Source organism: Scomber scombrus, chromosome 1 (assembly GCF_963691925.1).
Source record: "Scomber scombrus chromosome 1, fScoSco1.1, whole genome shotgun sequence".
In the NCBI taxonomy this organism is placed as follows: domain Eukaryota; kingdom Metazoa; phylum Chordata; class Actinopteri; order Scombriformes; family Scombridae; genus Scomber; species Scomber scombrus.
This window is the reverse complement of record NC_084970.1, coordinates 28,746,715-28,763,753: the sequence shown is the minus strand read 5'-3', so window position 1 is coordinate 28,763,753 and position 17,039 is coordinate 28,746,715. Positions and strand designations below refer to the sequence as shown.

The window sequence follows — 17,039 nt, the reverse complement described above, 5'->3', positions numbered from 1 at the left end:
GAAATTACAAAGCATGGCTCCTATGTTTGAAGTTTCTGACCCCTGCTGTGCTGATCTAACCCTGAACGCACCAGCGCACACAGGGTTAAATAATGGAGGCGGGACTTCCGCTGCTGCAGGCTGTATCTGGACTGTGATTGGCTGAAATACCTGCCCGTCGAAACAACGTCTCACAAGAGGGAATTTTTCAAATCGAGAAGAGGCGCACTGGTGTGAGGTGGAGAGGTGCAAAACAACACAAACAATGCACAGACCCGGGTATGTATCACCGTGTTTTACATTCATGTCGATAAACAGCTAGCAGTTGTGGCTAGGAAGTGTGTTACAGCGTTTCGTTTTTTAGTACCTGTCCACCGGTGTTTGATATATTAGGCAAACAGTCGAGATAACAAGGAAGCTACACAGTTTAGCTAAAGCTAACTTAGCTGTCTGGATGCCAAGTAGGTAACAAGGCAGGTATCAATGGCTTTTAGATTAACCTTACAGCTCGGCTAACACTGATAATCTGTTAAAAACGGCAAAACCATATGGAAATATAGGTTATCTTGACTTATCTTTACGCTTATTGTACGTGAATCTCAGTTTTTAGAAGGTAATTAGAGAGGTAACAAATAGCTAAGCGACGGGGAAGAGTGATACATATATACAGGGTTACCACGGTCGTGAAATTTCCAGGAAAAGTTATGAAATTAGAAAAACTATTTTCCAGGCCTGGAAATGGTTTGAAATTAGATGAATGTTTTGGAAAAGTTTTGAATTAGGGATAGGCCAATCTGATATCAAAGATAACAGATATAAGACAGGCTGCATGAACTTGGACGCCCCACTTTTACCATGTCAAAAATAGATTCATTTAATATGAATATACTAATCATTAATTTCTATATTTAGCTTTTTAATATCTTCTAATTTGGGATCTGGGGATGTAATTGCAAAATGCACCCATCATTTAGTGAGATCAAAATGTAAAAACACCTGTTAAAAGGCACCAAAATACAGGAAATGACATCTACTCTGTTAAAAATGTTCTGTGGGAGGACCCTTTGTTCAACTTTTGTTAAAACTACTTAAATTCGAAGTCATGGAAATTGGGTAAAATATTATGGAATAGTTATGGAAAAGTTTTGAAAACTCTATGGTAAAAATGTGTTGGAACCCTGTATATATTGGTCTAAAATCTAAACCTACCAAATGTACAAAAGTTTGTGATCACCCTTGTCTAAATACTTTTCTATACTTTTGTTAAATTAATGTTTATCATTGTTATTGAATGAAAAGCTTAAAGCTAACTAACAGCATACAATGATATATTGAAAGGACGGGTTCACAGTTTTTGAAGTCTGTCTTAAAACAACATCAGGTGCCCAAAATAATATTGAAATACTTTTTTTTCTTGCTGTTATCATTCCTCGTGTTCATACTGACAATCAGAAGATCTCTTCATAATTCACTTGCATTAAAAGTGACGGGGAACAAAACCCACAGTCTTCCTTAATGTGAGTTTATCACATTCAGAGTTTATCTGAAGCTAATATGAAGCCTTAGCTGTCCAAATGTTCAAATGAGTCAAATAAAGTATCTTTCAACATTAAAGTCTTGTGTTTTATACTGCCAAAGTCCCTCTTTTTATTACCATGCTTCCACTGCAGCTCAACAAGGAAACACAAAGAGGGAATTTGGTGGTAAAAAGACTGTAAATGTGGCAGATATGCACTTGATATGACTAACTCAGACTGCTGAAGCCTCATTTAAGCTCAGATACTAAATATTAAAATGCATTTTTGCACAAAATGACACAATGGAGTTTGGCTTCCATTTAGTGTTGGAGGGGGGCTGTTATAGCAGCATGTTAATGTCTGTGGTTTTGGATGTGAGATGTTCAGCAATCATGTGAGTGTAATGTGTTGGTGTCAACATACTTTTGGCCCTGTATCGTAAGTGACTGTAACCTAGGTGAGTTATTGGAAGGATTTACTGATGATTGATGACATGTACAATAATATGTTTTTGTATTTCTTTGACTTTTTTTTTTATTTTTCAGGAAAGGCAAGACTCCTCGGAGGCCCGGCCCAAGGAAGGCATCCAACACAGAGAAAGATCCAGTTGGAGTAAGTGAACACTTCACTTAGTTAATCGTCACACTGAAACAATAAGATGTTACACGACAAGTGCAGCTTGTTCCCCTGACAGCCTTTGGGAGAAATTAAAGGGAAAATTCTCCCGAAAGCAAAATTTCCATTGTGCTAATCTACTGATTCGCTCAAATACAAGACATGAAGACTTCAGCTGCTTCAAATCTTTAAGATATTACATTCAAGTAGTTATTTAATGTTGTTCTTCCAGCAGTGTCATCAAGAAATCAGAAGTGGCCTGCCTTCAAAATGTGTTTAATTGTCTTTGTGTAGGTATACTGCCGTATACGTCCCCTCGGCACAGAAGATGAGGAATGTTGTGTGGAGATGATCAGCAGCTCCACTATTCAGCTGCACGCTCCTGATGGCCTTAAAGCCAACCGCAATGGAGAATACAAAGAGGTAAGTGTTTGTTGGTTATCTGAGCATGAAAGGAAGTAAGTTGACCATCTGTGATAGAAAATGGGAGGAAATAAATTTACACCAATCAGTAATATAGTTCAGTTCAACAAACATCTGCTCTGTACTTATCTAAATGACTGTAAATCACACAGAAATTCAGAACAATAAAATAAATGCAGGTGGTCAGGTCATAGTTTGGATGATGGCTTGTATTGTCAACTTTTGTAGAATACCATTGACATGTTTTTACTTGTTATGTGTTTATCCGATCAGATGCAGTACTCCTTTAAAAAGGTGTTTGGTATTAATACCACTCAAATGGAGCTGTTCGAGGATATTGCCAAGCCTCTAGTTGAGGACCTCATTCATTGTAAAAATGGTAAGTGAGCTAAAAGTTTTTTTGAGGGCATAACATGTAAAATGTGCACTGAAATGACGAGTTGTTTGGATTGTTGTTGAGACAAAACAGCAGTCTGGTCGGATCTGGTTTCTTTGATTATCTGAAATTGAATAAACTCAACAAATTAAATGGTAACAATCATCAGATTAATCTTTTATCCTTTGTATTAATGTAATTGTGATATTCTGTGTTCATAGGTCTGTTGTTTACATATGGAGTTACTGGAAGTGGAAAGACCTTCACCATGACCGGCTCGCCTGGAGAGGGTGGGCTCCTCCCACGTTCTCTCGACATGCTTTTCAACAGTATCGGCCCCTTCCAGGCCAAGAGATTTGTAAGACTTTTATTTCTTAATGTTGGCAATAAAAGTGTTACATGTTTGTAGAGGGGTGAGGCTTTAAATTTAAACGTGTTAAATCTCCGTCAGGTGTTCAAGCCAGATGACAAAAATGGGATGGAGATCCAGAGTCAAGTTGATGCTCTCCTGGAGAGACAGAAGCGAGACAATCAACCATTACCAACCGTTCCCAAAACACCCTCCTCCAGGTAGTCATTTATTTCCCATATTGCTCTTTTACCTACTCTGAAATTTGAAGTAGCTGAATTTAAAGTTGTTGCTTTTCTTTTGGATTTGTTTTGTAGGCAGAAGGCTGCAGACCCTGAGTTTGAAGACATGATCAGCCCGGAGGAGGCATGCAAATCTGAGAATGTGGACGATGACTGTTGCTACAGCGTTTTCGTGTCCTACATCGAGGTCTATAACAACTATATCTATGATCTCCTTGAAGACACTCCGTTTGACCCCATCCGACAAAAGTAAGAGACAAGTTTCTGAACACAACGTCATGTTGAAGGATTGGCCGTACAAAGCCTAATTGTATCTATGTTTGGTTGTGCTTCTTGTATGAGATGGAGACTCTGTACACAAATTGAGTTGAACTGCTACCCAGCTGCACCCACATAGTTACACCCTCCTAATGTTCACAACAGATCATTATCATCACAGCAGTGACTGTGTTCTGTGTATGAATAATTGCATTCAAACATAGATTTATTTTTCCCCTCGTAGTTTTCTGTTGAAAATACGCACTTTTTAAAATCCTGTCTTTGCTAGGTGGCTTGGTGGAGGCACGCCTGTACGAAACACTGAGTTCACGTATGTGGCCCATAAAAATACATAGTAATGTTTATTTTTAGTCGTTAACTGGCTGTAGCTCATATGTTGCGTAGGTCATGAGTTGACTTCCTTCCCATTAATCCAAAGCCCTGTGAATAAGCATCTGTGACACATTGTAGTTTACAAGCTTCTCTGGTGGCTGCTGTCTTTTTAGGATTTGCTCCCTGCTTTTAATTTAAGCGCTGAGATGCGCAAAAAGTCCCTGAATGGCTCGAGCTGTTGTGTAAACCCAGTGTGCATGTGTCTGTAACCTGAATGAAGCGTTCATATGTCTCCCTACATTGTATATTACTTTAATGTTGATTCTAACTAACATCAAGTATTTATAATTTCTGGCTCGACTGCTTGTCCTACTAAAGAGAGAGATAATTATGTGAGATTGTTTATTTGAATATGTTAATTATTTATCACACAAACATCTTTCAGAGCACCTCAATCCAAGATTCTGCGTGAAGACCAGAATCACAACATGTATGTAGCTGGCTGCACGGAAGTGGAGGTAAAATCTACAGAGGAGGCTTTTGAAGTCTTTTGGAAGGGTGAGTGGTAAAAATAACCGTATGTCTTATAGTTGCAATGTATTATATTTTAATTTATTATGTGCATTCCTCTAACATGTAGACCCATTTGGAATTGTGTTTTTTTTAGGTTTTGTTTGAACTTTGTTTTGTAAATAGTTTTACTAAACTTATATATTGCATAAGGAGGCAGCCATAACTTGGACCCTGCTAGTATGCAGCAGGGCAATTTTGAGATGTAGATTCTGGTTTGGCTTTTTATCAGTTTTCATCTTCATGGTTTACCAGATAAATTACCAGGGATAACTGGTTTAAACAATATATCTCACTTAATAAGAGCTTATTTGACCTGTATTCTTACTGCTGTTACTATTGTCACACATTGTATTAATGCTGCTTCCAGGACAAAAGAAAAGGAGGATAGCAAACACTCAACTCAACCGTGAATCCAGTCGCTCTCACAGTGTGTTCACTGTGAAGCTGGTCCAGGCTCCTCTTGATGCTGATGGAGACCACATTCTGCAGGTGACAGTCAGCTCCAAAATTACACACTGAACACTTTTCTAATTTATATACATAAACATTTGTAATTAATTTGCTTTTAAAGAGGCATGTTAATCAACTCAATTCTCCAGCCAAGGCTTGGTGATACTAACAGTCTGTTATTGACCTTTAAGGACAAGAACCAGGTGAATGTGAGCCAGCTGTGTTTGGTTGACCTGGCAGGCAGTGAGCGCACCAGCAGAACCAGAGCAGAAGGCAGCCGTCTCCGTGAAGCGGGTTAGTTTTTTTTCTTTACTGTTATTTGTTTTCTATAAACAACCAGAGGTCTTCTCTGTGTCTGTAGATCATTTCAGTTAATTGTACTTTGTTTGTTCAGACACCAAATGTGTCTAGTAATGTCTAATTTGTATCTTCTTGACAGGTAATATCAATCAGTCCTTGATGACGCTGCGAACATGTATTGAAGTCCTGCGTGAGAACCAGATGTGTGGAACCAATAAGGTTGGTATTTTGTTCTCTGTACATCTCTGTATCATCAGTTTTTAACCGTTTATCTGTTTTATGATTATGCAGAGTTATATTATTTATCTTCGAGTCCATAATATTTATGTGGCAGTTTCACTGAGCCTTTCTCTTTTTCCAGATGGTGCCATACAGGGACTCCAAAGTAACACACCTGTTCAAAAACTACTTTGATGGAGAAGGAAAAGTCAGAATGATTGTGTGTGTCAACCCAAAGGCTGATGATTATGAAGAAACAATGGTAAGACTATTTTAATTTTATTATCTTGTCTCTTCAATTTGCTTTTCCAGAAGAAAATAAATCATCTGTGCAACTGCCAGCATAAAGCTACAATAAATATTTGACAAGCCATCAAAGTATTTGTTTAAGGCTGTTAAGTGCCATTAAGAATAATGGGATGTAACGTTAAGTATTTAACAGTGTGTTGTTGTTGTTTGTGTTGCAGCTGGTGATGCGGTTTGCAGAGATGACACAGGAGGTGGAGGTGGCGCGTCCAGTTGATCGGCCAATCTGTGGCCTCGCTCCAGGACGCAGACACAGAAACCAGGTGTTCAGAGATGAGTTGTCACGTCGCCTGGAGGAGCGAGGAAGTCCCAGTAATGTTGGTAAGTCACCCTCAAGTCTGTACTACTGGCCAATTGTGCTCCTGTTATCCTGTAATAGTGCAACTGTTTAATTTAATGTATGTTTCTTATTCTTTACACACTGTTCCACGACTTACTCTGATTCCTACGGTAGATGATCCAGATCTGCTGAATCAGCTCATGGAGAGTCTTCCAGCTCTGCCTCCATGTGAGCTGGTGGATCCATCAGATGATCACACGCTGCCTCGCTTGATTGAAGTTCTGGAAAGGAGGCACCGTATCCGTCAGATGATGTCAGAGCATTTCAACAAAACAGGTACAGACCCATTTCCTTCACAACAAATGATGGTCTTGTATAGAGGTCTTACTTCAGTGCTGATTTTAGACAGTTTTCAGTGCAGCAATGATGCACGAGTCACTTTTTTTTAGGGTCATGGCATATTTGTTTGTGTAGCACATTTCACACTAAAGGGCAATTCAAGGTGCTTTACATAATGCTTTAAACTTTAAAAAAAAGAAAAGAAAAATAACTTAAAAAAAACATTGAAATGCAAATGTTAAAGAATAGAAACGTTAAAAGGTAAAGAGGTAAAAGCAGGGAGGTGAGAAATTAAGCCAAATGGTTAATTGCATGCATATATTTGTATTCTTCTGCAGCCACTACAATGAAGTCCATGCTTCAGCAGTTTGACAGTCAGCTTGGTGCTAAGGAGACTTTCATCCATGATCAGCGAAGCAAACTGAGTGAAAAAGACAAAGTCATCCTCAACCAGAGGGCTGAGATGGACCGATTAGAGAAGAAAACCAAAACGCTGGAATACAAGGTCTCCTTCACTTCTCGCACATTTATTCTGCAACTTTTTAAACAGTCACTTAAGTGCAGAGACGCTTGTGTATATAAGCCATTTTTAACTAATGATCTCATAGTGTCAGTTTACATTGAAGCTTAACAAAACTCTTCCACCTTTCCAGGTTGATATTCTGCAGAAGACGACTGGCATGTACGAGCAGGACAAACGTTCACTTGAGCAGGAGCTGGAGACCCGGGGGAATAGGCTACAAATGGAGCTGTCAGAGAAGAGGCGACTGGAGCATCGCATGCAGGGCATGGTCACAGACACCAAGCTCAAGTGGGAGAAAGAGTGTGTAAGTGGAAATATTAATAACAGCCCTGCTATTTGGTGTAATGTCATGTGTGTATGAGCTGTGTAGGAATGTTTGTGCCATGCCATTCACTTCATATTCTAGCCAACATACAGTCACTGCTCAAACAATAACAAATATTGCACATAACAAATATGTTCATTGTCAATTAATCTGTCATTTATTTTCTCATTGTTTAGTCTTTAAAATTGTTTAGTTAAGTATTTTAAAGAGTCTTCAGTGCCATCTGTCAATCTGTCACTGTCATTGTCGATCGCTGTTTCCTGAATTCCAAAGTAATGTCCTCAAATGTTTTGTCTTTAACAGTACAAAACTCAAAGATATTCAGTTTACTATCATGGTAAAAGAAAACAGAAAATGATGTTTGTAATTTTGTTACTTGTAGTTGTTTTCATCTTTCCTGCCTTTACTGGCACATTGCTGCATTTTTTGATACATAACAGCCACCTGTAGAGTGTTTGGAAAAATGTAAAAACCAGCAGCAAAAATGTACATAGACAAACTAAATGGGGACCCACCCATAATAAAAAATGGCTCTACACGCTACTAAAGGTCAAAAACATTAGTACCTTTTCAGTGGGTGATGTTGTAAACCCAAGCCTCATTGTTCACCAATGAGGTTTTATGAAGCACAGGGTACTACTTAAAACAATGGGTGGTAATTATGCCCTTTGTTAAATAAGAGTAAACAGTATTTTTTTTTTGTTATACCTCCTAAGTATAATTATTAAGTTATCTTCAATGCACAATAGAAGAAAACGTGTTTGTTAATAAAACATAAACCAAATTTTAAAGCTGCCATGATATCAGAGATTTGGCAAAATTCAACGTATAATCTAATTGGTGTTTACTAATTAGGAGAGACGAGTGAACGCCAAGCAGCTTGAGATGCAGAACAAGTTGTGGGTGAAGGATGAAAAGTTGAAGCAGCTCAAAGCCATCGTAACGGAGAGCAGCAGCGGCCGCCCCACTGAGCGTCCAGAGAAGCCCGAGAGGCCCTCAAGGGATAGAGACTGCAACGTTGGCCCCAAGAGGTCGGCGTCACCATCACCGCTTCCTGTGAGTCATTTACTCGGTTTACTACCTTTTTCCATCAGTCAGCACTTTATCGCTTTCTTTTGAAAATGAATTTACGGTGAAAATTTTGCATGCTACTAATTATTTTGTGATAATCCTCAACAGAAATCCTGAGATTACTGAGTTAACTGTTACAGCCGCTTCTTTTCTTTGTACACTTCTGTGTATTTGTGTTAATGTGGAGTCTCCCTTAACATCCACAATGCTTTGGCCTCATCCCCTCATCACTTTTCAGGACTACAGCTCAACTCCATCCTGCCAAAATCGAGCCAATGTTAGGGCAGTTCAGGACCCATACCCCACCTCTTCATCCCCCTCCTCTTCCCCCACCTCCTCCTCCTCCACCATCACCTCCGCTTCATCCTATCCTTCAGTAGCCTCTTGCATCTCAGACTGGGAGCAAAAGTTCCCTGTAGACTCCAGCAGCAAGGTTAGGCACATTGGGACCCCCCAGCACAGGAGCCGGACTCCTGCTCCATACCACGGCACCAGCAGCGTGGGTCGTAGGAGAGGCCAGCGCTGGGCCCAAAACTCTGAGGCCCCCGCTACGAAACTTGTCTATGGGCTAGACCTAGAGGCAGCCACAAGGGTTAGTGTGTGTTAGAACCTAGATGTCCTCAAAGTGTGTGTAGTTTTGTTCTGACCTCCTGTAGTTTAAGCTTTGCCTCGGTAGAACTGCACCCGTAATGTTATGAGTAAGTATCTGCTTGATTAGAAATGCATTAAGTAGAGGTGCTGCATTAGTGTAAACTGGTGTTAGTCTTATCTAGACTATAAGGTAGACTCATCAGTTGTGCTCTTCTAGACTTGCATTGTAAGCTTTTCAAGTAGTGCCTTTTATGAGAAGTTATATCATGCTTGTAGTCCTTTCTGTTGCCTGTTACCAAACTGCTTTCTGAACCTCCAGAATAGATTTTTCCCTTTGCACAGTAGTGTTACAGATTTAGAGCTGCACTATTTTAAAATTGGCAAATACTGACCTAAATTTAATTCATTCATTTAGGTTCATTCATTAGAAATCTAAATACCCTTTTTTCCTTTCTTTTTTCCCCCCCGTTTTGCCGTAATGATGACTGACTTGGACTAAAGAGAAAATGCATTTATTATTTCTTAAATCTGCATGCTCATAAAAAGTGAGCAACAAAAGCCAAGAAATGGATAAGCAAAATTATTTGTACTATAACATATTAGTCAAATTGAAAGGTTTAGTTAGTCTGTGTAAAGTTCCCAGGCTTTACATAGATCGATTTGGGATTTGTGAACACATGATTTTGACTTTACTGTTGCCGTTTTGAAACCGATGTTAAAACCAGTATCGGTCACCTTGTACATCTTTCACCTGATCTAACGCCTGTGGTTTCTTTTTGCATGTAGTCATATTCTTAGACCCATTTCCACATTTAAACTGGTTTGCATGACGATGCTCATCAACTCTGCTAGGCTGCTTTCCTTGCTGTGTGTTTTTTAATAAGCGCTGTTTTGAAAGAAAATGTATGGCTGGAAGTAGATCTGCAGTGATTGGTTGATTAATCGATCAGTCAATCTTCCAAAAAATAATAGTCAACATTTCTGATAGTCAAGTCACTTTCAAATTTGGACCTGGAAGTAATTCTTCCCTTGAAATGTAAAAAATAAGTCCCAGTGGACATGCCTCTGCCCCTGTGAGGAGTTCCAGCTGTACATTCATTTTCAATGCAAACAAAAACGACTCTAACAATCAACCTTCACTACAAACCTCGACAACCTTTAAATAGTCTTTCTTGGTGTCACTTGTGAATAACTTCCTGGTTTGTCTTTCTCGCACTGGGATCATCAGACGGCTGTGCCAGTTCGTCCAACACACAGGCGCTCACATTCTGCGGGTGGGGAGAAATGGGTAGACCACAAACCATCTTCTAATTTGGACCTAGACACTGTCATGCAGCCAATCATACCCAATGCAATCAAGGTGTCGACCCCGAACGGGAAAGCTCTGTCTAAATGCCAAAAGTATGTGCTTAGACATCAAGAGCTTGCCTCCGACGGGGAGATTGAGACCAAGTTGATTAAGGTAAAATGACATAATTTGACGCCCTTGATTATTTTATTTGTTGCATGAATTTGACTCAGACTTGATCACATTCTGTTTGAATTCACATTGGGATGGTGTTTCTGACATTAATGGGACACTACTACTCTTTTTTTGCTGTGCGTTTCTTCCTGGTCCCCCTTTGAACCCATGTGACTTTGCTGTTTTTTGTTTGTTTTATTTCTTCAGGGAAATGTCTTTAAAACCAGAAGTGGGGGACAAGCTGTGCAGTTTACTGACATTGAGACATTAAAACAAGAGTGCCCAACTGGACCAAGGTATTGTATTTACCCAAGTATGCTCGAATATATTTCCAATACTGCTCTGTATGTGTGTTTATATGCAAACTTACAGAATAATAAAACTTAGTTTATTACTTTTTTCTTAAATTTAATGTACAGTATGTTCAGCTGCCTTTTTAAAAACTTGACAGCATCATGATTGATATTTGCATTCTGGCTGAAACAATGTAATGACTTCAGGTCCAACCGTGTAAAGAAAAATGTAAAATGTATTTATGCCCTTTTTGACCCTTGCAGCAAGAACTTGCACAGTTTACAGGTTAAAACAATTATCAATTATTTTTTTGCATAGGAAGTTGTGAATGGATCAAAATTGAGACACATCTAAAAACTGTAAAATGTTAATTTGTAAAAACTAAACCGAGAAAAAGCTTTTGAGTTTAAGTTTGTGATAATGAATAGGTTAAAACTCATTATGTGTATGTTAATGCATAGAGAGATATCCTTGATCCAGGCCATTATTTTTATATGACCAAGATTAACAATCTAAATTATATGTAATGTGAGTTGAATTTGTGAAATAAGGCATTTGTAACATTTTGTCAGGAAAACTGACAGATTGTTTTTGTTTCAGTCGCAAGAGGAGATCAGGGTCTGCAGAGGGACCCGCTCAAATGGAGGACATAGAAAACAGGGTAAGGTCTCAATTGCTTAACTAAAAAATATCGGATTACTGTTGAATTATGCTTATGCACATATATCTTTAGGTTTTGATAATTATAGCCTTCAGTCAACGATTATTTTTTAAAGAAAACTAACTCTTTCCTCCCAATAGGCTCCGATGGCAAGCACGAGCACAACTGTGTATCAAAAGTAAGTAAATTAGTGTTGTTTTATGTGTTTATGCACTGTTGTTATATGCTGTTGAATAGGATTTAAATTTAGGCCCATTAATATTTTTTGTACTTTTTTTGTTTTCTTCTAGACGAAGAAAGCCTTAAGTTGCCGTACATATGAAGGACCGTTTTTTCCTGACTGAAAACAAGCAGCAAGCCTATTGTCTATTGGAGCAGTGAAGGGAACACCATGTGCACTATGCATCTTTTTGAGAGCCCAAGCTTTTTTTGTATATTTGATCTTATGACAAATTTTTTGTGCTGTTATAATTTAATCATCGCCAAAATTACATAGATTTTTAAAATGTAGACTATTTCACTACGCTTTTTTTCCTTTTTGAATACAATGATAACCTCTAAAAGGCTAATTTGAAAAGCCTAAATATGAAAATGTCATGATAAAGACAATGATTTATTACTTAAACTTTTTACCACCCAAAGATCAGAATATTAGAGTTTTAGGAAATGTTATTTTCTTTTAATGTATAGTGCTATTTCTTGCTCTTTTCTTTTTTAGAAACACAATGTGTCAGGCATTACCTGTAAATATAGAGCTGCTAAGTAGGTTTTTCTTAAATCAATTTTCTGACTAACTGCAAATAAGTATTATGAAGCTTTTTACATCGGTTTGTAAAACAACTCCTCAGATGTGTAGCACACTACTCTTGGTACTCTTGGTACCTCACTTGGTGGCATTAAATTTATTATGGACACAAATCTTGTCATGTTGATTTTTTTTGATTTACAAATAAAGGCAGAAGAGAATAAATGATCAAACGTTGGGAACTTTAAAAATATGAGAATATGCAAAAGACAATATTTTTACAAAGTAATAATTGTTGGTTTTTAACTTTGAAAAGCTGTCAATTCAGTATTTACATTAGAATGTTTTTACATGAATTTAATAACAGGCTAAATAAACAAAAACAGAATTTTAGTGAAGTTTTTTGGATATTATGAGTTTAACTACCAAATTGAAAAACAAATGGATGATAATAATAATGACTTTGCATGATAGAATCCCAATTCTGAAGAGAATAGATGAAAAAATACAAAACAGTCATAGTACATTAATTCCATTGACTGACTGACCCACTGTTAACAAGCTACAAAGACAGTTTAATAGCTACAGGGTCAAGCACATATTTCCTTTTTTTTGTCAAAGCCACAGCTACCTACTCAGCCCAAAGTCAAAGGCTAAGCACACAGCTTGTAGACATTGTATGCAAAAGTGTTGGTGTTTCAACAGGTGACAAATGTCAAAGAAAACTACATCACCACATCTAAAATCCTATGGACTGGATCTCACTGTTTGTGTTCAGCTTATATAAAATTCCACCAACATGTTTCATATACTTTGACGCCAGTGTTATGGACACATTATGGATAGAAGATTTTTCTTATATCAACCTCTGGGACAGTAGTCAGTGCAAACTTTTAATGTTAAACAGACAAGTCTTTACAGCAGGTTCATCTCAGGTAATAGGGGTTCTTTGTTAATGCCTTAGTTTTAAAGGTTAATTTATGCCAGTTTCTGAATTCACATGAGAGTGATGTATGTTTTACATACTTCTATCATACCTATCTGTTAGACATGACGGGTAAATTAAATAATTCTTGTTGACCGGTTGCTAAGCAGACACCTCACTTTATTTGGCTAATTTGTTAGGCTTTCTGAAGCTTTTATGTAGGTTATTCTGTTATAGGAAGTATAACACGAGTACAATTTGAAATCCAATTTGTCCAACCAGTCTGATCAAACAGTGATTGCCATGTACACATTGAGCAGCTGGGAGAGAAAACCTGTAGTTTACAATGTGAACAGCAGGTGGAACTAAATACCTTTAGAAAGCACATATCCTTGGCTGTAGCCAATTCAGGAGTAAATGCCTCGGGTCTGCTTGAAATATTTAAGACTTGAGTATGCATCTTCTTCAGGCTGAATCTGTTGTGACATTTGTTGTTTTTATTATTAAAAAAAACCCCATTGCTAACCTTATAGCTCACTGTTCTTTCTATAAGTTACTTTCCATACCTGAAATGATGTAATATTGCCCCCAATTAAAAGGAAGGTTGCTCATTCAGGAAGATATATCACACAAGACTCTGCTACTGACTGCAGACTGCTTGTACCCCCCTGCTGCATCACTGGTATCATTTCAAAATTAATGTCTGGCAGCCAGGATGTTGAGGTCAGTGATTTGCTGAACTACTGCTCTGCCTGGATGATGAGCTGTCATTAATGTCTCTCTAAGACAGAAATTACAGCATTTTCACTTCACAGCAAATGAAGCTGAAAATTATGCGTGGTAATGGGCAATGTGCACTTGGTTATGGAAGGCAATTTGGTTACTGGAACTGATTGATCAAATATGAGCTGTTCATTTTTCTCTATTTAGAGGCTACTGACCATGAAGGCATACATACTGACTGCTCGCTTGGGCAGCTTTTTAGTTTTGAAGGTTACGGCCTAAAATTTCAGATTTCACATTATGAACGCCTGGTGTGTTCTTAATGAATAACTTGATTTTTTCCCCCCTTATACACACCTGTCGTAAGACTTTTATAGGGTCTTCAGGCCAACCAAGGGTCACTTTTTATATAAAAATTTGTATAAGATGTTGTATCAAGACTTTGATTTTCTGTTTGATTACATAGTGATATCTTCGTTCGTGTTATGTAACCAAATGTGTTTAAAACAAACATAAAATCAAATAAGGCGTAAAAGACTACAGCCATGCTAATTTGTAAGGCTTCATGTAAGCACAGTGGTGCTTATGTCAGCATGCAAACATGCTCACAAAGAAGATGCAAACTTGGTTATGTTTAGCAAATATGTTAATCATGTTCACCATCTTGGAGCAGTGTGTCATTTATATATGACCAGTTGTTTGGCATTCCCGTCAGCCTCCGCTGTTCTTTTGTTCAGTGTTCATTATCAAATGTTATCAAGGATCATCAAAGCTGTGGGTAACATAAACACAGTGGGAATCCATCCAATAGTTAAAGATTTCTCTAAAAGCCCCAAATGTCAATCTGCTGATTGTGCTAAAGGAAAAATCAGGGGAATACCAAAAGTAATTAGGATTCATCCTCTTGGTACCAAGAATGTCATTACTAAATTTTATGGCAAGCCATCAAATAGTTGTTGAGATGTTTCCATCTGGACCAAAGTGGTTGACTGATACACTGACATCTGTGTCAGCTTGCTGCTAATGTGGCTAAAAAAAATTGCATATGAAAACTTTTTGGGGATTTTCTATTCTTTGCATTGTTGTTGTATTTTACTTTATAACATGACATTGAAGTGCCTTCATTGTGACCCACTTTTTGATCAAAAATAAGTTTACATACTAAGGTAAAATTAAACACCCAAGAATGAAATACTATGTCCTAATATCTTCATTCACTGGTTGAGAGTACACTAGGCTAGATTAGACCAATAAAGCTATAGACAAGTGTTGGCTTACAATATGTTAATGTTTTGCAGTTTAAAGAAAAATGGTGATGAGCCTGATGCATTTCCTTTCCTGTGGTGATTTGTGGTGTCCACAGGATATCCATCCTGTCATGTAACCCTACCAGTGTGAGCACTGGTTGAAAGTGGTAAGAATGTGGGAAATGGCAATTAGCCAATCTTAACCCTTGTCTCCAGGCCTGTCTGTGAAAATATTGACCCTTCCTTCCTTGCCTGTTTAACTAGCCAGCCTTTACGCAGTGTAGGGGCAAATAGCGCATGACAGCACTACTTTACTAAATGGCTTCTTTAACTCAAACACTCACTAATGGCTGCTTAAACATGGCGCCTCTTATCTGTTGTGGGCCTTGTGTTTGCTTTGGAACATTGTATTAGATCGGTCACCTTTTTGTGTACCGCTGAGTGTGAAAGTGAGAGATTACAAAGCATTGTGTTTGATGTTTGAGGCTTTTACGTTCAAGCTCATTTTTATTTCCTGTGTGGCAACACATATGGTTTGGATACAAAGTGTTTAGTGGGTTTTGTTGACCTGTGTTCACACACTCACACACACACACACACACACACACACACACACACACACACACACACACACACACACACACACACACACACACACACACACACACACACACACACACACACACACACACACACACACACACACACACACAGGTTGATGTACAGGTTTAAAAAATATAAATAAAAAAAGTAAGAAAACTTCCATCACACCAGTAAACATAACTGGCTTATAGTAATTTATAGATTACTGATGGTGTGACTGGGTTTGCTAAGTTGTTTTTCGTATATTTCCCTACTAAAAATTCCAGTTTCAAAGTTTTATTTTAATATCCGCAATGTTTCTCAACACAGAAATGCTGAAATCTCATGGATAATTCAATAATACCATAGGTTATTGCAGTCCTTTACACTACTACTACTTTCACTTTTTCTACTTTTAAAAGATCCTCTCTTGACATGTTTTAAGATGTATTTAAAATACTCTAATTTGAATAATAATTTGTGTCTTGTATGTTTGTGTTTATGCTTTTCCACAAAACAATCTACTCCTTCTACCTCATTAAAAATGTGAAAATGTATAAATATGCAAATATATTTTATTTCAAAAGTTTAACTGCTGGGCACAGTATGTTTACTTAAAATCCATTCTCAGAGTATGTGCACTGGAGACATTATGTTCCCACATCGCTTTTGTGTAAGTTGAATACTGAATATTATTAAAATCTGATTTTCAGTGACCAAAGAGAAACTTTCCACATTCAGTAGCTGAGTACGAAAAATAGTCCAGTAGTGTCAAACTCTGCACATACATTGTTCTGCACAGCGAAGCTGGAACACAAAGAAAAACAAATTTTTGAGAGGACGGAGGATTTAAGTTTTCAGGATCAAAGACTTATTACTTTTACAAAGTCAAGAATAAATCTCCACATTTCATCTTTAGTCATGAATATCCATCTTTTGTCCATGCTATTGGTTTGGGACAGCGGATGGCCACAAGCCTTAATTGGCCACCATTGCTGTGAACCAGTCAGAGGCATAAATGGAGTTATATAACTTTGCAATTTAGGATGAATTTTAGCAGCTATGGTGAGATGTTTTGATTCAGAATTTGACTCTGAACTTAAAATGCCCCCCCCCCCCCAACTTTGCACCTCTAAAATTCTCCCTGATGAAGCCCTAAAAAGTGAGAAAAATCTTTTTATAAACTATGCAGCTAACAACAGGCTCAACTTTTCACGACTGACATGATGTTGAATTATTCACCCTATTCAGTAATTTATCAACTAGGCCTTCGTCTATGGGATGCCCTCCCTGACCAGCTGAGGGCACCGAAGACTACTGAGAGTTTTAAA

The 17,039-nt window shown here is 37.9% G+C and overlaps 1 protein-coding gene across 1 annotated transcript; it reads left to right on the top strand.

The window, feature by feature from the left end:
• Positions 1-2,048: 2,048 nt before the first annotated feature.
• On the top strand, positions 2,049-11,957 carry LOC133978079 (kinesin-like protein KIF23). The gene is made up of 22 exons (XM_062416428.1): positions 2,049-2,108; positions 2,406-2,534; positions 2,808-2,913; positions 3,132-3,268; positions 3,362-3,480; positions 3,577-3,750; positions 4,538-4,650; positions 5,033-5,154; positions 5,307-5,409; positions 5,555-5,634; positions 5,777-5,896; positions 6,102-6,261; positions 6,395-6,556; positions 6,898-7,064; positions 7,213-7,386; positions 8,263-8,463; positions 8,717-9,070; positions 10,298-10,531; positions 10,739-10,827; positions 11,426-11,486; positions 11,627-11,664; positions 11,777-11,957. Exons 2-22 carry the CDS (start codon positions 2,460-2,462, stop codon positions 11,790-11,792), a joined length of 2,805 nt encoding a protein of 934 aa, XP_062272412.1. The 5' UTR covers positions 2,049-2,108; positions 2,406-2,459; the 3' UTR covers positions 11,793-11,957.
• Positions 11,958-17,039: the final 5,082 nt, after the last annotated feature.